The 18,526-nt window shown below is 44.1% G+C and overlaps 6 protein-coding genes across 6 annotated transcripts; 2 read left to right on the top strand and 4 right to left on the bottom strand.

Moving 5' to 3' along the window:
* Positions 1-7,583: 7,583 nt before the first annotated feature.
* O0I10_010090 (uncharacterized protein) lies at positions 7,584-8,613 on the top strand (the record flags this gene model as incomplete). Its single annotated transcript, XM_058490073.1, has 6 exons — positions 7,584-7,649; positions 7,720-7,879; positions 7,934-7,992; positions 8,049-8,352; positions 8,408-8,476; positions 8,543-8,613. The coding sequence occupies 6 exons, from the start codon at positions 7,584-7,586 to the stop codon at positions 8,611-8,613; spliced, it is 729 nt and encodes a 242-aa protein (XP_058339182.1).
* Positions 8,614-8,734: 121 nt separating this feature from the next.
* O0I10_010089 (uncharacterized protein) lies at positions 8,735-10,053 on the bottom strand (the record flags this gene model as incomplete). Its single annotated transcript, XM_058490072.1, has 7 exons — positions 8,735-8,833; positions 8,891-9,174; positions 9,281-9,497; positions 9,576-9,585; positions 9,662-9,758; positions 9,860-9,895; positions 9,969-10,053. 7 exons carry the CDS (start codon positions 10,051-10,053, stop codon positions 8,735-8,737), a joined length of 828 nt encoding a protein of 275 aa, XP_058339181.1.
* Positions 10,054-11,306: 1,253 nt separating this feature from the next.
* On the bottom strand, positions 11,307-13,717 carry O0I10_010088 (dihydroxy-acid dehydratase; the record flags this gene model as incomplete). Its single annotated transcript, XM_058490071.1, has 10 exons — positions 11,307-11,555; positions 11,616-11,701; positions 11,761-12,179; positions 12,234-12,552; positions 12,617-12,634; positions 12,711-12,984; positions 13,046-13,238; positions 13,319-13,379; positions 13,475-13,599; positions 13,668-13,717. 10 exons carry the CDS (start codon positions 13,715-13,717, stop codon positions 11,307-11,309), a joined length of 1,794 nt encoding a protein of 597 aa, XP_058339180.1.
* Positions 13,718-14,515: 798 nt separating this feature from the next.
* O0I10_010087 (uncharacterized protein) lies at positions 14,516-15,745 on the bottom strand (the record flags this gene model as incomplete). Its single annotated transcript, XM_058490070.1, has 6 exons — positions 14,516-14,582; positions 14,639-14,734; positions 14,818-14,955; positions 15,083-15,209; positions 15,310-15,478; positions 15,611-15,745. The coding sequence occupies 6 exons, from the start codon at positions 15,743-15,745 to the stop codon at positions 14,516-14,518; spliced, it is 732 nt and encodes a 243-aa protein (XP_058339179.1).
* Positions 15,746-15,993: 248 nt separating this feature from the next.
* O0I10_010086 (uncharacterized protein) lies at positions 15,994-16,376 on the top strand (the record flags this gene model as incomplete). Its single annotated transcript, XM_058490069.1, has 3 exons — positions 15,994-16,057; positions 16,151-16,237; positions 16,333-16,376. 3 exons carry the CDS (start codon positions 15,994-15,996, stop codon positions 16,374-16,376), a joined length of 195 nt encoding a protein of 64 aa, XP_058339178.1.
* A 231-nt stretch (positions 16,377-16,607) lies between these two features.
* Positions 16,608-18,495, bottom strand: O0I10_010085 (uncharacterized protein; the record flags this gene model as incomplete). The annotated part of the gene is made up of 7 exons (XM_058490068.1): positions 16,608-16,686; positions 16,747-17,523; positions 17,595-17,837; positions 17,948-18,033; positions 18,096-18,202; positions 18,259-18,318; positions 18,402-18,495. The coding sequence occupies 7 exons, from the start codon at positions 18,493-18,495 to the stop codon at positions 16,608-16,610; spliced, it is 1,446 nt and encodes a 481-aa protein (XP_058339177.1).
* Between the last annotated feature and the right edge of the window lie 31 nt (positions 18,496-18,526).

Here is an 18,526-nt window from a genome sequence, read left to right as displayed (position 1 = left end):
CAGCATTCTTGCTTTGAGATCCTTATCCTGTTGCTGCCAGAGGTACCATCATCCAACATGTTCAATCTACCATAAACGCAATGTGAGATAACAAGTAAAACCAACCCACACGCTTTTGTTGTCAACATACCCAAAAGAGGCAAAGTGAAGACGTCTTGAGAACTCTCATTGTGGACAACTCGGTAAAGAAGGCACACGACGCCCTAACCATGGTGATCACAAGGAATTGCAACCAAATACACCATCCGAAGGCAATACAATAATCAACCTGCAGCGCCAAGGTATGCCACCATATGTACCCATACTCTCATTGGATCCTGAAATTGGCATCATAAGAGATATCCACCTTCTCTCTGTAGGCAAGGAAATCAATAGCCGTACTTGGATGGAGGCCGTGTGCACAGCGGATGCCTTTTCAAATTGGCCTTGCCATCGCATCTTGAGTCACACTGTTTCCGGGCCAAAATTCCCCAGGAGAGCACAGTACTATACAATGACATCCTTGACGTGCAGCCTTGATAATAATAGTATCGCCGAAAGAGGGTCTGCCACTGTATAGTGTTTGGTAAGTCCACTTGAATCCAACCAATCCCACAATGAACCTCTTACCTTGTGGTATTCCCAATACCATTCCATTGATGCTTGCAAATAACCTTGTATCCATCCGATCCAGTATGTGCTGCTGCATTTGTATTGTAAGGCACGTTAATTAAGTGGTCCTGCATTGTAGATCAAACACCATGCATACCATTGAGTCAACGTACAGCGTTCTTGCTTTGATATCAATGTCTTGTTGTTGCTGTCACAGGTACCATCATCCAGCGTATTCAAGTTATGGTAAATGCAATGTAAGGTAACAAGGATAGCATTTGCTTTTCATGTCGACATACCCAAAGTAACAATGTCTCCTTGATGACAACCATGAAAAGAACACACACGACATGACGCCCCCTTTGGAACTTGTATAACGTGAGAACAGCAACCTACAAGTGAACTTTAGTTTCTCAATGTCCAACTTGAATAATAAAGTACGTAAGTTGATTGAACGTACATAGCCAGCCGTACGGAAGCTTGAGTCATGGGCAGATCGCGCGCGTACTTGTTGTATCGCCTGCAACTGGACAGCGTCGCCATTAACCACATGTTCACCCCAAACGCGCTGTACATTGTAAGGATTGCCAGCCGTTAACACGTTGTAGTTTGTAAATGGAGACAGCTTACCTTTTGTGAAGTGGAGTGAACAAGAAGGGGCTCTTTGTCGTTCCTACCACTTCCCAATTTGTGCACTCCACGCCGCCCCGCTTGCTACAGCTATTACTGTTTATACGTACCTCATCAATATCCTATACTCTTAGCTCAATAAGAATGCTCACTCCTCAAGACTTCAATTGAGAACAGCCCTCGTAATTAAGCTATTTGGTCTGTGCGGGCATTCATCAGTCGATTAGTTATGCAACTCCTCCTGAACCAACTTGTGCAACCTATTGTGTAACCTCCTACCAAATATATGATGTCCATTCCCTTCAATGCAGAAATAACCAAGTGATCCACAATTTGCACATCTGAGCTGATTGTACGATCCCCAAAGTATTATGTTGAATCCAATTTTCATCCAATAAAAAAGTCGAAGAGCACGTACCAGCACACGGTACTGTGATGTTTATCGAGCAAATATGATAAAAGAACAGCATTGAATAAGAAGCGGGTGGATCACATAGAGGGAACAGGGATAATTGTGCCATTCTATTCTTGATTAAGCGTCTCCCCATGATCATCTTCATCCATGTTTGCAAAATAGATGCTGTATACTTTTGGCTCGAGTATTCCAATATCATCCGTAGCTGTGAAACTCCTTCCTTCGTCAAAGGTATAAAGCCCTTTTGTCACTTCCTCCAATCCATCATCATCCTAAGTCGTATGCATATGGTATGATTCATCCTTCTGACAACGCGACAAATAATCCTTGCCTTGATTGAACCCATCCTCATAATCACTACAAATCCAATGTTGGTAGAAAGAAGCCCCAGAGATCGTTGCTGATACGTTCTCTCCCATCGACCCTTGGTCACCCTCTTCGTGGTTCACTTTCCATCGCAGCTCAATCAGTTGAAGACTGCTTGTATTACGGCGTCGTTGGTGGCTGATGGCATGTCATCCAAACTAGACATCACGTGTAAAATGGGCCAACAAGGGAACAAAACTAGTCAATAGATCCATTCCTTCCATCTCATGTACCAAAGTAATACAGTATTCAGACCCATATCCATATCCATAAGAAGTCATATGTACAAGCAAGTTGCTACACGTCAATAAAGCTGCTGCTCCTCTAATATGATGGCTATCTGCTGTTCACGGAAAAAAGCTGTAAGACACGCTTGCAAGTAAAGAACGCTGTTGGGTACGATGGAGTAAAGAGCTTGCTGATAGCAACTACTGCATTGAATACTGTACATTGGATTGTGCCAGGAAGCGCGCGCAAGAGTGTGTGTGGTGTCGAGAGACTCGTGTGTTGTAGAAGAGTGACAAGAATGTGTACAGGCCATCAACTTGCCTCTCGGTCCAAGACAATCGGATAAAGACGTTCGTAGGACGGACGTGATGGGTTGAAGCAGGACAATCGTTCGCAGGTAGTTGTGCTTGAATGCACCAGCAGTGAGAATGGGAGAAAGAGGCAAGAAACAGGGAGTGGAAGACCTTGAAATTAAATAGATTTTTCGATGCTTGGGTGACGTTTCTTTGTTAAAGCGCTGCACAGTCAACCGCTCTGGGATCAAGAAAGTTGAAGGATGAGAATGTTGACTGAGCAGGAAAACCATTCACATGCATTAGTTTGGGCAACAATGATGAAAGGGAGGAAGGGAATATCGTAAGTGGCAGTTTACGAATAACTAATCAACTGATTCTTTTTTGAAGTTGGATGATATTTCTTTGTTTGAGCATTGTTCAGTGAAATCTGAAGCCCGGATCAAGGAAGTTGAAGGATGGACATGATGGGTTGGAGCAGCACAATCGTTCAGCATGCATTGGTTTGGCAACAAAGGCGAATGGGAGGAAGAGGCTATTAACTGCCAATGATGAGCTGGTGCTGAATGGTTCGGAGGTATCATGTCGGCGCTTCCAATCATGCAAAACCGGTTGTGTTACACAAAAAGAGGTCCCTCTGCATCTTGCTCTGCCAGGTCCACCCACTTGACAATGAACAAAAAGACCAATCTTCATATAGCATCACACTTACAGCATAGTGAAAACATAAAGACAGTCATATCTCAAGATTTCACAATGAAACGTGGGGTCTTGAATAGAGCAATGTGCTCGGCTTGGCCACGCACCTTGTGTGAAAGTTTCACGTTCAATGTCGCAAACAGCCCAAAAAATATTTTTGGTCGTCGAAGAAAGTTTCAAGAGGTCGACCCTCAGATCCAGTTTGGCTGGTGGCGACATTATGGTAGATCTGGATCATGCTTGATCGTGAAACTTACACACAAGGTGCAGTTGGCCAAGCCGAGCACATTGTTCTATCAAAGACCCCCACGTTTCATTGTAAAGTTTGGGGATACAGGCACCTTTATGTTTGTAAGCGTGATGTTATATGAGAAGTGGTCTTTGTTCATTATCAAATAGGTGGACTCCGGCAGAGCAAAATATGCAGAAGGACCTCTTTGGGTAACTCAGCAAGTCAGGACTTCAGGACAATGGCGAAAGGTACGCAACCCTCACTTTTATGTCATACATTGGCAGCCAATAGCCACTTTTGTGCGTTCCCAACTTTTGTGCATTCTATTGTAGGTGGACGATGCTCCTGCTCCACCAAAGTAGGTTGATCCGAGCTGATTTGGTTGAGTTACGCTCACACAAGATTACATCGGTTCAGCTACATCGAGCGTACTCTATGTCCAGAGTGATGTAATCTCTCTTTGACCGTAGCTCAGTCAAATCAGCTCGGATCAACCTACTTTAATCATGGAAATGAATGTCTGGAGCAGGGGCATCGTTCCCATGCAGTGGATCTCGGAGCAATGATGATTGGATAAAAGTGGCCGTTAGCTAGCAATACATGCCTGTTCCTAGATGACCCATAAAGTAATTATACATTGACCCTTTCATTCATGCAAACGTAGCTGTGTTACACAACACGACCCTCTGCATCTTTTGCTCTATTATAGTCATACTACTTTACATTAAACAAAGACCACTTGTCATATAGCATCACGCTTACAAACACAAAGGTGCCTGTATCTCCAAACTTTACAATGAAACGTGGGGTTTTTATTAGAGCATTGTGCTCGGCTTGGCCAACTGCACCTTGGGTGCCAGTTTCACGATCGAGCTTGCCAATCCCAGATTTCGCAATGTCGCTACCAGCCAAAGTGAAACGAGTCGACCTCTTGAAACTTTTTTCGACGACCAAAAAATACTTTTTGGGCTGTTCGCGACATTGAACGCGAAACTTTCACACAAGGTGCTGTTGGCCAAGCCGAGCCCATTGCTCTAATAAAAACCCCACGTTTCATTGTAAAGTTTGGAGATACAGGCACCTTTATGTTTGTAAGCGTGATGCTATATGACAAGTGGTCTTTGTTCATTGTCAAGTAGCTAGACCCTGGAGAGCAAACGATGCAGAGGGACGTGTTTGTGTAACTGGGTTAAAAAGTTTGGACTTCAGGGACCATGCATGACAGGTACGCAACCCTCATTTTCAGGTCATACATTGGCAGCTAATAGCCACTTTTGTGCATTCACAACTTTTGTGCATTCCATTGTAGGTGGACGATTCTCCTGCTCCAGACATTCATTTCCATGATTCAAGTAGCTTGATCCGAGCTGATTTGGTTGAGTTACGGTCGAACAAGGATTAATCAGCTGAGACATTCGCACGTATGCTGATGTATGGATTGATGTAATCTCTCTTTGACCGTAGCTCAGCCAAATCAGCTCGGATCAACCTACTTTAATCATGGAAATGAATGTCTGGAGCAGGGGCATCGTTCCCATGCAGTGGATCTCGTAACAATGATGATTGGATAAAAGTGGCCGTTAGCTAGCAATGTATGACATAAAAGTGAGGGTTGCGTACCTTTCATGCATTGTCCCTGAAGTCCTGACTTTTTAGCTGAGTTACCCAAAGAGGTCCTTCTGCATCTTTGGCTCTGCCAGGGTCCACCTATTTGATAATGAACAAAGACCACTTCTCATATAGCATCACGCTTACAAACATAAAGGTGCATGTATCTCTAAACTTTACAATCAAACGTGGGGTTTTTATTAGAGCAATGGGCTCGGCTTGGCCAACAGCACCTTGTGTGAAAGTTTCACGATCAAGCTTGCCAATCCCAGATTTCGCAATGTCGCCACCAGCCAAACTGGATCTTGGGGTCGACCTCTTGAATTTTTTTCGACGACGACCAAAGAAAAAATATTTTTTGGGTTGGTTGCGACATTGAACGCGAAACTTGCACACAAGGTGCTGTTGGCCAAGCCGAGCACTTTGTTCTATCAAGGACCCCACGTTTCATTGTAAAGTTTGGAGATACAGGCACGTTTATGGCTTACCTATGCTGTAAGCGTGATGGAGTTGCTTTTTCCTAGTGGATGGTGTAGGCAGCATTAACGGAAAGATGAAGAGCTGAGTGAAACGACATCTGGTGGTTACACAGACACGTCCTTGACAGGTTGCTACACAAATGGATGATGATGATGATTGCCTTTTGTGAAGGTACGTAAGTAAAACAGCATCCAACCATGAAGGTGTGTCAAGGTATGTATCACATTTGCATGTAGGAGAAGGTCGAGCTGCATAAACCAATTTGCATATGTAAAAAGATACGTATACATATTGAATGGGTCACTCATCCTGAAACTCAATGGAGGGGTCTCTTCACTTTTTCTCTTCTCAAGCTCATCCCACTTCCCACTCCTCCTTATTGTATCACAAAAGCCATATACTTCTTGCATGACCGATAACCGGACCACCTTTATTATTCCATCTTCGAAGCAATAGTATGTAATCCACAAGCTAGCAACCTCCAACAAGCGTGTAATGAATAAACAATGCTTTATTTCATCTAGCTATCTTGCTACTGTACATTGCCACCACTATCGTCGTAGTCGTCCTCCATCATCATTCGTACTCGTACTCATCACCAGTCGTCAATCTCATCCGTCACCAACATCCAAAAATACACAGGTTGAAAAGAATGGGATCTTGCAGGCTTCCTTTTGAATCTCGTTGTCATTTTCATTGTCATTGTTGTGGATGAGGTGATCATCGTAATCGTCATTGTTGTGGATGAGGTGATCATCGTAATCGCCATTGTTGTGTATGTGGTAATCATCGTAATCTTCGTCTCTATAAATAAGAAAGCAAGCAAGTTAGACCATCTGATACCGGAAATGATGACGATTTGGTATACCGCTAGGCGATTCTCCCCAAGGAAGAAAGCAAATCAGAAGGAATTCACAAACCAAATCACCACCATACGAGCAACGTCGGACGATCCCTTGTTCTTGAGAAAGCACTGCACGAATCACGCAATGCCAGCTCGATCCATGGCAAGGGAGGACATCACTTACGTAGAGTCCAGGCTCATGGTTTTCCTCATTCATCCTCTCCAAAGAAAGAATGATCCCCAATCCTTCCAATTATTTCTCACCTCATGAAAAGAAATCCTCAAGGGAAAGAACGAGCCTATCACGAGAAGAGCGTGTTGGTTAAACACATTCACAAGCTGTTGCAAATCCCCTTTTACCTCAACACGTTGACCATGCTCTTCCAAAAACCCATCGTCGTCGACCATCAACTCAAACGCAGGCCTATAGAGTCCTGGACGCGTTCCAGGAAACTTTTCCAGCACACTTGGCTAGTGCAGAGCGACGCAGCGACCACTTGATACAGGCTGGGACTTGAACCCAAAGAGATGATGATGATGCCCCCAAGTTGCATTGCCTGTAAAGAAACCTATTCAGTTCATTATTAGCACACACGTACAATAAAACGCCTCTTTTCATTGTTTGTTTCATTGCACTTGCCTTTTCCATACACACAAGAACCCCTTTGTTGGTTACTGGAAACCGAAAGCCATGGTGTAGTAGTGTAGTTGAGCCGAAACAAAACGCCAAACAAAACCAGCCAACGTATTGAGACCAACTTGCCCTCTATGCAAGCTAACACGTCAATGGAACAAGTTCGGCTGCAACATTGGACTGTGAATGTACCTGTTGACATCAAGCGTAGAGCGGGAATAGCAACGAACAAGAGGAAGCAACGATATCGCCATGGCAACAGCCAACCGCCAACCAGCCCACTACGCTCATTCCATAGTACTTGGGGTACATTTGCTCCCTGCCTATGCATGTTCAGAACTATATCAATACCTCACAATCAACAAGAGCACTCTTTTATAATACATTACCTTGATGGGGATGTCGTGAATGGGATAAAAGGAGAGGTTGACAGAGAAGCATTTGTCACAGGGCGGGAACTTGCAAAAGCAATGGTGACACACACTGATTTTGGCAGGTTGGTGGGCCTCGTCAGCTCGATACGCGTCTTTCCTCTTCGTTTCCACACAGCCCAATTCTCGCCCATGGACACCTTTGTACCAGCGTCTTCTTTTAATACAGAGCAACTCGCTGGGTCAACATTAGTTTTGGTTTGTTTCGCATGGCTTGCATGTTACCTCGTTTCTTGGTCAAGCTAACACGAGTCTATTTCCTTTCAAGCCTTCAGTGTCGATCGGCAACGTCCCACAACTCACATGCGACTTATTCGTGCACACCTTGGGTCTGGAACGAGTTGGTTTTATCAATAATGATGCCGTCATGTCCGTAGCCGGCAAGAGAGAAGGGGTACAAGGTCCTGGTGTTGCTGTTGCTGTAGAAGGTAAGCTTGCGTTTCATGTACGGTGGGTCATGTATGCTAAACATATTAATGCAGTATATCAGTCAAGTGATCGACGATGGACAATGATTCAACAACGTGCACCTACATACAAGGTAAAATAAGGGGATAGACAAATGACCATGACAATGAAGCATTGACGGATTTGAAGGGCAAACGACGAGGATACATCAAAGATCTGGTGGCATTTGTGCAAAAGTACAAGTTCGATCATGTGATGGTGTTGACCAGTGCCGATGCAAGTCTTCGAACCGATGCTCAAATCACCAGTGTACCATTTCGTGTGGTGGGCACCGAGGATGCTATTCTCCAAAAGGCGCAAGATATTGGTATCCCAAGATTGGACACAGATGAAAAGGATGTACATGGCACAGGCATGGGAGTTCCCTTCTTTAGTGCACTCAAAGAAGCCCACATCAACACAACTATGATGATCATGTTTGCCCTGGAAGGCGGTAGGTTGAATGAAGACGAATTGGATGTACGTATGATGTCTAATGTGTCATGTAGATAACGTTAATGATGCCGTTCTCTTTACCAACATGTTTAATACTCTATTTCAGTTACGAGCGGACCAAGGTAAAAATGGGAATGGAAAAGAAGACAGGGGAGCAACGTTTTCTCTAACAGCTGTTGTCTTTATAGGATCATGGACACCACCTCCAAGCTGGGACTTCTTGTTTGGTACCCCATTTAATCAAGAGTTGTATCAGTAAACATGTCATGTTTTATAATTTTGAGCCAAATGCATGTGCTATGTGTGAATGTGAATGTGCTGGAAAATGTAAGAGATGGGAAAAACTGCCAAGACAAATATGAAAAGGATCGTAGTAGTAGTTAAAACGTCTCGTCGTCAAAGTCTTGATGAACACCTCCCACCATGCCTGCTGCTGGGGCAACACCTTCATGATCCTCAGGCGGCGCCTCAAAACCATCCTACACAAAGATGTACATATAAACGCCCAATCCCTTGAGAATTGTTATTTATCATACCTCAGTACTATAAAGCACATTTTGGATGTCTCTTAGAACAGCCAAACCCTCATCTGAACGACCTTGTTGCTCCAAAACACCCATTTGCTCTTGGACCAGAATTTCAACTTGACGCAATTTGCCAAAGTAAAAGTCGCGTTCTTTTTCAAGACCATCCACTGCCAACTTTAGTTCAGAGACTTGCTTTTTCAAATCGGCGATGGTTGAAGCAGCGGCGGCACCATCCATTGAGCCAACACCTCCACCATTTCTGCTTGAGGATCGAGCAGTGGCACCAGCTTTGGCTATTTGTATAACGTGTCAATGTCAATATCAGTACAAGTGTTTCATCCAGCTTTGAAATGCGGGGGTTGTTCAAAATCGGATCTAAGGAAAGCTAAGCCGACGTACCAGGGGAACCAAGAGCTTTACGTGTAGCACCAGCAGGGGCTGCAGTACCTGATCGGCTACTTGCTCTACCTCCTCCTCCTCCAGCACCACCTTTACGCCGTTGAAGAGCATCATAATCACCACCAGGATAGGTTTGATCCCAATACCGCTTGAGCCATTGCGTAAACTCGAGATTGTCTTGAAGTTTGCATTTCATCAACCGATCCACGGGTATCACCTACATAACAAGCATCATACGCGTTCATTGTTGCACCAGGAAGTTGTCGTGTAAAATGATACGAAAAACTACACATACCTTATCAATCCTAAGTAGGGGTGTATCCATTTTTCCGTTAGACTGTTGTTGACTATTGACAATGCACAACATTATGCTGTACTCACTTGTGCTTGTCAAATGCATTTTGCAACACCTTGTAATTGCCAACGTATTCGTACTCGTGCTTGGTGTCAAACTTGACCTTGCTCATGTGTACATCACCTAATGCGAGTTAGTCTTTTGCTTCTGATGATACGCGTAGATGCAGCCCATCGTAGCACACGAGGACACAAAACACCGCAGCATCCTTCCCCCTTTCATACCGTAGATGGAATCGATGATTTGACAATATGCAGCACCTTCGTACAAATAAAAAGATTAGTTAAAGGCGTCTCTTGTGGGAAAGGATACGTGTGTGTGTGCCAAACCAACCTGTGCCAGCTTGCTCAACCTTGCGGTAGTTGAGTTGCAATAGATCATTAATCCATGCAAGGAGTTCGTTTCGTGATTCGCTCATGTGTCACCAGGAAGAAAGTAAAAGGGAAATGTAGGAAAAAAGAAAGAGGTGTAAGAAGGCTCTTCCATCCTTTTTGTATGAAGGGACCTATGGATTCGGGCATTCCTTGTCCGAAATGGGCACACAACATGCAGTCTTTTGATTCAGCGACCCGGGGGTTTACAGAGCATTGATCTGCATGATGCTGCAGTATGTGGATGCTTTCAATGCATAACAAGTATTGGATTTTTCCTAAGGTTTGACGCTTGCTGCTTCTCACTTGGCGTGTCATTCATATCGATTTGACACTTGGAGATGGTTACGTTGGCTGCGTTTCACTTTGGGGTGGCCGAGAGTGATATTTACTTGGTGTAATGCATACTTTTCCTATGATGCATCTTAGAAAAAACAGAGGCGAGAAAGCAGCTTTTTATTCAAAGTATTCAACCGCATGCTTCATAGTAGTAGCCAACCCAGCATGTTGCCAACAAATGATGCCAAGTGGTTTGTCAATGTAATTGGATCATCATTGGTGCTTAGTGTTTTAAATGCATAGATGACAAACACGCATGCCACGATGAAAAGTATAACAGGTAGGCTAACAATGTCAAGTCTCTTTTATGATAACAGCGACCATATGGGCACAACAAGCGATACACGACTTGGAAAGATGTACAGCGATAGCACACCAACGTCATTATTTGGAGATGGATATTGCCAACTGCCTTTAATTGGTTATGTCAGCTGCCGATTATTTTACATGGACAATTACCATACCTAGGCTCTTCCTTAGAGAGAGAGGCTTGTTCCTGGATTGGCCCACTGCCACGTTGTCGATTCATGCACCATCTCCCCATTTCTTTGTGAGCACAGAATCCATCCACACGCCCATGTACATATTATAAGAAGGGTGGTGATCACTATCACGCATCTATTTCCTCTGATTAATCACGTTGATTGGTTTACAAGCTCTTTGTGGTGTATGTGATTTCTTGTAATCCCATGCGTTTGAGCTGGTACTTACGGACCATAATGGACATTCATCATTCTATTTTTCATTGTGGCGGTGGTCATTGTGATAATCGTCCAAGGGGCAATCACTAGGGAAAATCCCAATAAAACAACATGCGGATGTTTCTGATTCTATCATTGTTGCACTTTATGTACTTTTAATTCGCTTTTGAAGGAGGAAATGGTGGAAGGTGATGGATAACAAGGAAGGAAGGAAATATGTCAAGTAGGAGAAGATTAAATACAATCATGGGAAATAACATTTACAACTCGTCAGTGACGGCACCTTCACTTGCACTCTTGACGGTCATAGTGTAGCGTGCCAAGGTACCACGGGTGTACTTTGGAGGAGGAGCAACAAATTCAGCCTTACGCTTGGCCATCTCATCGTCTGAGATCTCAACGTTCATCTCGCGGGAAATAGCATCAATCGAGATCATATCACCATCCTTTACCAAACCAATGGGACCACCCACTTGAGCTTCAGGGGTAACATGGCCAACAATGAAACCCTATAAATCATACATGTAAGCACACCACCAATCTTTTTTTGCATACAATGCCAAACTTACGTGAGAGCCACCAGAGAAACGACCGTCGGTCAACATGGCTACATCGTTACCGAGACCGGCACCCATGATAGCACTGGTAGGCTTAACTATAGGTAAAAATCTCAGCATCGTGTCATTGAAAGATTAGATTGTGCTTCCAACTTACGCATTTCAGGCATGCCAGGACCACCCTTGGGACCTTCACCACGGATGATGATGACAGTCTTTTCACCCTTCTTGAATTCATGGTTCTCAAGAGCAGCAATGAATGACTCCTCGCCTTCAAAGACACGAGCCTTTCCACGGAATTCAAGACCTTCCTTGCCAGTGATCTTGGCCACAGAGCCTTCAGGAGCAAGGTTACCACGCAAGATTTGAATGTGACCACTTGACTTGATGGGATTGGAAAGAGGACGAATAACATCTTGTCCTTGTGGCAAACCAGGCAAACCATGCAAGTTCTCGGCAAGCGACTTTCCAGTAACAGTCAAAACATCACCATTGATCATCTTTTCTTCCATCAAGTACTTGAGGATAGCAGGAACACCACCAATACGATGAACATCTTCCATGACGTATGTACCACTATACTACCAGGTTACTAAACCATCTCATATCATTGTTCCTTCTATAACATACCTTGGCTTCAAGTTGGCAATGAAAGGAGTGCGATCACTAGCAGCCTGGAAGTCATCCAAAGTCAAATTGATACCAACACTGCGAGCAATGGCAATCAAATGCAAGACGACATTAGTGGATCCACCGAGAGCCATAGTCAACACCATAGCGTTTTCGAAAGCGTCACGAGTCATGATATCACGAGGCTTGATGTCGTTCTCCATCAAGTTGCGGATCGCCTTGCCAGCATCAAGACATTCTTGGAGCTTTTCAGGGTAGATAGCAGGGGTGGAAGAGCTGTAAGGCAAAGTCATACCCATGGCTTCGGCAGCAGATGCCACTATCAATCATATGTTAATTCATGCATTCCTTTTCCCATCATTGCTTGTATCACAAATACTTACTTGTGTTGGCAGTGTACACTATTGGGGGAGGAGAAAAAGGATGCTGTTAGGTCACATGTATCATGGCCCAAATGAATCCAATCATTTTACTTACTACCACCACAAGCACCAGGACCAGGGCATGCGTTACGGATAATGTCGAAGCGCTTGGTCTCATCTATCTCGCCTGACACATATTGACCATAGGCCTGGAAAGCTGAAACAATATCGAGAGTCTCACCGCCACAGCCTTTGCCGGGTTTGATAGTACCACCGTACACCATAAGCGAAGGACGATTGACACGACCCATGGCCATCAAACAACCTGGCATGTTCTTGTCACAACCAGGAAGAGAAATGTTGGCATCGTACCATTGACCGCACATGACCTAATATGATACGTTGTATGAGCATCTTTTCCACACATCTCCTTGTCTGCAGCATACTTACAGTTTCAATACTATCGGCAATGATATCACGTGATTGGAGCGAATAACTCATACCAGCAGTGCCATTGGACATGCCATCACTGACACCAATCGTGTTGAAGCGATAACCAATCAAACCAGCCTTTTCAACGCCCTCCTTGACCTTGGCAGCAAGATCCATCAAATGCATGTTGCACGGATTGCCCTCGTACCAGCTAAATAACGAGCCAATCATTAGACCCAGAACGAAGCGGGCATTGGCCATCTTGAACGTTGACTCATATCGACTACTTACACGCTTGAAATACCGACTTGGCCCTTATTCATATCATCTTCTGTCAAACCAGTGCCGTACACTATACAAGAACACTCCATCAGCATCCTGGTCATTGTGCATATCCGATATACACCCCCACCTCCATTCTTATAGCAAAGGAAGCAAAGTACTTACACATGGCTTGGGAAGCACCTTGACTCTTGGGTTGAGTAATGTTGGCACTGTATTGGTTGACAGGGACCTTCTTGCCAGAAGCGTAATGTCTTAGTCCAATGGGAAGTGCTGTCTTGGCATGGCGACTGGAGAGTAAAATGAGACACAATTAGAAACAAAAGAGAACCAGACGCGTCGTTGAATGATAACATACAATGCAGTGCTTTGAAGAGGTGTTGCTCTTGTGAGAAGTTTTGATGCCATTGCAAGCGAAAGAGTGGGGAGAAGAAAGAAATAAAGAGAGTGCGGGGTCAAAGAGGTGGTGTCAATCTATAATGGGCTCTCGTGGCTTAACGCATTCTGACATGTCAGGTAGATCGGTGATATGATTGGCTACAACTAGATCTTGCTCACTCATGTTTGGATCGGAATGCATCCCGCTATTTAGGTTACACACAAAGATAAAAGCATCCATGCAAGCATTAACCAAGCAAATCTTACGTCAATTCTCAAGCTTAAATACGTCCTACTACACTTTAACGGCCAAATCGTTAATTACGCTTAACTTGCCGAATCAAGCATTGAATTCTTTCATATACAAACAATGATGAGACATTCATACATTCGCCCCAGTGGAGGAAAGTGTCGTTTTGAGGGGAGGAGAAAAGTAAAATTGCACGTTGATTGATGATGATGTACGTCACTCTCCATCAAAGCCATTTGGGAAAGACATTGGTTGGATGGCAATGATGATGATAGAGAGCATCAGTGATGACTCGTCGTGTCATCTGCTATCATGCACATAAGCAAGCATGGTGCCATTGCGTGCTAAATCTAAATAACAACCATTACACCCAATGTAGCAATGATATCATTTTTATTGGTATGCATGTTTTCTTATGAATGGTAGTATAGTTGAGTATTAACAGGTGGGTTTCATGATAAAATGTAGCATGCGTTGCGTTGATACAAAAGATGTCTAATAAGGAAGATATGAAGTACGTAGTAGGTGACCAATCAACATTACTACTAAAGTAGCAGGTGTGCGAGATAACTTCACGACTAATCTGTGGCAGCCTTTTGTGGTGGATGCTGAAGGATGACATCGAGCTTGTCAAAGCTCTGGCTCCTAAACGTTAATCATGTCAATATATGGTAATTGCCTCATGGGATGCGATCTGGTACCTGCATGGATGGAGTATCCTTTCTGAAATACTGGTTTGATTTATCGTATTCCCCCCATTGTCCGATACGCCGATCATGATGCATTCCATATTGGTTCTAGGTATCGTTACGTGAGCAAATTGTATATTAGGAGAAGAGGAGGAGGAGGTTGAAGTCGTCGGTATAAATAATATACCTACTTGTTGCTAATGTCTGCCATCGTGCTCATTTCACTTTCCGCATTATTCGTCCGACGATGCATAATAGTGGGATGTTGTTGTTCTTGCATAAAAGATGGAGTCTCGACCGAGGAGGGGTTGAGTGTGAATGAATAATGACTACAACAAGTAGGAGGAGCAGCCGATTATGCCATGATGTGAGTATAGGCTTAAGGTACTTCCCCATATGGGCAATCCATCAAGAGAAGAATGTTCCACCCATCCTGCTGGTGCATATGTAACATACCTGTCGCATGATACATTATTGTTGTTGATTCGAGTTGCCATGGCTGCCAACGATTCGAGTATGCTTTGTGTTGCTATGGATGGCTTGCTATTCTCCAACGCATCTAATTTTTCTTGCCACATGGCGGCTATTGAATGTCGAATAAAGTAACCACGGAGAACAGGGGAGAGAAATAGAAAGATAGGGATGAGTACATGACAATGATCCTCCTAGCTACGTCATAGTACCTTGACGCATGTTGTCATCACAAATCTTCTTTTGAGTGCTGAGTATCATCTCCATCATGGCATGTGCCTCTTCAGTTTTTTCGTTCAGCTCATCAAAGTCGCATTGTAGCAAGTCGTCTTCAATAGCCGATTCAATAGTACACAATTCTTGGAGCCATTGCTCTGTCCTCTATAATAGCAACACCAAAAGAGAGTTTAGATCGATCATCCCCTCGAAATATCAGGGGATTGGATATACATGTGTGTGTACAAGCGTGTGGAGAAATGCTCGCATACATATACGAAGAAAGGAAATCCATACCTGATTGGATGAAGTATCCTCTGCAAAGCGTACTTTTCTCGAGGTTTTCTTTTTTGTATTGGTAAATGATGCATGTGCTGTATTGGATGAATGGTTGTCGGTGGTATCGTTTGTAATGGGTAAATGCAAGACCATTTTTATATGATTGAATGATGTGGGTATATATGATGTTAAGAGTACAAAGGAAAAAGAAGAAAGATAAAGAGAGAAATAATGTCCTGCATGATGGGCCTCTTTGTATCCGCCAAAATGAGAGCGTTGGAGACCTTTCAAAAACCGCAAAAGAGCGACGTCATACGGTTGTTTATGGCTGAGTGAAGGGGCTCATTTCCTTACACACAATCGCTGCCCGACACACAGTTCTCCCTTTAGCGATTCATACCATGTTGCGCAAATTCGCCATCGAGAAGCCCGTCATCTTTTGGTCCTGCCTCATTGGTGCTGTTGGTGCGTACATTACACTTTGAACCTCATGCGACTCTCCCCCTTTGCTTGCCTCTCCATGATTACAATGCCACTCACCATTCTCTACATACACAGGCCCTGTTATGGTCTGGACAGTCCCCAAGATCCGTCGCGAATACTTTGGCTACAAGGGTGTTCCTCCATTGCCAATCACTTACCCTCGTATGTACTCTATATTTATTCGTGTCGCGTAGTTTTCGTGGCGGTATCCATGAGAGTACCAGCTAACGAACTTCTTTGTCACACCATCTCCATAGTCCCCAACCAAGCTCGCAACCCCCCTGCTGGCTACGAGGATTAGAATCATACACGACTGGTCCAATAGATGTAATAAACACGCCGTCTCATCAAGCATAGCAACCACTTCGACTGATATTGGATGATTTTATTCTTGAAAACATGTGCACAATCCAACATTAACGACTATCATTATACAACAACGCGAGCATGCTACATCCATTGTAATCACATGACAACCGCTAAATAAAAGACGCATCGTTTTCTATTTATTCGACTCGGGTATCAATCCATTCTATCGATTGTAAGCTTCATCACCTGCAGCCAACTTCATGAGATAACCAAGGACATTCTCGCCATCCACACGCACACCGCTAGAAAGAAGATTATTAGAGTGAATAAAGCATGATGATAGGTTAGGAGGGTATACGTACTTGTGAGCATATTGGTTGGTGACCCATTGTTGGAATCCTTGGATCTTGGATGCTGTTTCCTCGGAGAGATTAATGTCGACAAACATGTCTTCATAGTAGCTGACACCAGCGACAGGAACTTTGTTCTTTGCGAGCACATCTTCATCATAGAGCTTTCCCCATCCCTTGTATTCGGCAAGCATGTTGGCAACCTTTTTCAAGGGTCGTAGCTCAGCATAATCATCGAGCATGAATGGATAAATAGTTTCTCCTGTAAAGTAAACAGGCTGATCAGGCTTGAGCTTATCGGCACGCCACTCGAAATCAGACTTGAAGGGCTCTTCGGATAACAATCGCTCAGCAGTCCAGTTGCTAGGATGGCCATCTTGGCAATAAATAGGTTCATGGAGGATAGCGTAAATGACATTGGTATCCCAATCTTGTAGACCTTGGATACGAGAAAGAGTGCGGTAGCTAAGCTCATCTTGTCGATCCAAATCGGCTGCTGCTGACAACACGATTTGATGCAACGTATCATATCCAGGGGTTTGGCCAAACAATATACCCAATTGCAAAAAGCGACGAGGTGATAGACGACCCCCATTGGGAAGAGTAACTTCATTTTGGGAAAGATGCTCATGGATCTGACGGACACGCTCCACATCGCGTGGGTACTTTGAGTAATAAGCCTTGTTCCTTTTCAAGATGCGAGGGTACAGGGATCGATACACTGGCTCAGGATCATTAACGAGTGGTGGTACACCTCCAGTGATATAGGCGTGGCTGACAGAATCAGGGCTACAATGATAATGATAATATGAGTTGGTCTATTTTGGGATGCTTCCTCAACATTGGTACTTGGTACTTACAAGAGACTCAAATAAGTGGTGATGCAAAATCCACCAAAGCTTTGACCCAAAAGCGTCAATTTGCTATCGAGATCGGATGATCGGCCAGCTGTCAAATTCTTGCGGATGGTCTCACAATCACGTACAATGTTGTCTGCTCGGAAATGCACAAGATAGTTGAGCTGATCTTGATCGTCGCCAAGAGCATGAAGGGATTCAGCTGACACAGGGGTCGATAAACCAGTACCACGTTGATCCAAAAGACTGTAAAAATGCAGGTACATGAGACATTAGAGGAGACTTTGATCCAAGGGAGTGGTCTATCCATCCCCCCCCCACCCCATTCCCCCATTCATCCTCCTCAATTTACTTACAGTACTTGATATCCGTTATCGAATGCAGTCTTGATCCATCCCGAGTTACCGTCACCTGGCAATGGAACTTCAAAACCAGGACCTCCCTTTGTGCATCATATTAATACCCCATGGTAATACATCACCTTCAACTGCACCCTATAATTACCTGAAGATAAAGGAAGAATGGCATCGTCTTCATTTGGCTCTCCTTTCCTACTGGGACAAGATGGCGTGCAAAGACCGTAATCTTGGGCGATTCGGGATCGCTATAGTCTACATGCAACAGGTCAGGTTCAAATGTACAAGGCGACTTTACAATCAACCCCTACCCAATGGGCAATCGAAGAAGCGATCAAAGACCTTGGCACCAGGAATGAAATAGGATTCAACTGAAGGATCGTCAAGGCAGTGTTGGATAAGCATGCTGTGGCGGTGGAGGTGAAAGAGCAATGTATATGGATTCTCCGCTTACCATCCTTTGCATCAAGGCCATTCCCAAACACTGAGCCCACCAGGCCCACCACCAAGAATACAAGGTATACGAACGATATTCTACAGAAAAACATTGCAGAATATAGGGTTAACGCGTTCCTTGAT

This window comes from Lichtheimia ornata (genome assembly GCF_029851405.1).
Source record: "Lichtheimia ornata isolate CBS 291.66 chromosome Unknown scaffold00064, whole genome shotgun sequence".
Taxonomy (NCBI): domain Eukaryota; kingdom Fungi; phylum Mucoromycota; class Mucoromycetes; order Mucorales; family Lichtheimiaceae; genus Lichtheimia; species Lichtheimia ornata.
This window is presented reverse-complemented; position numbering and strand designations above follow the sequence as displayed.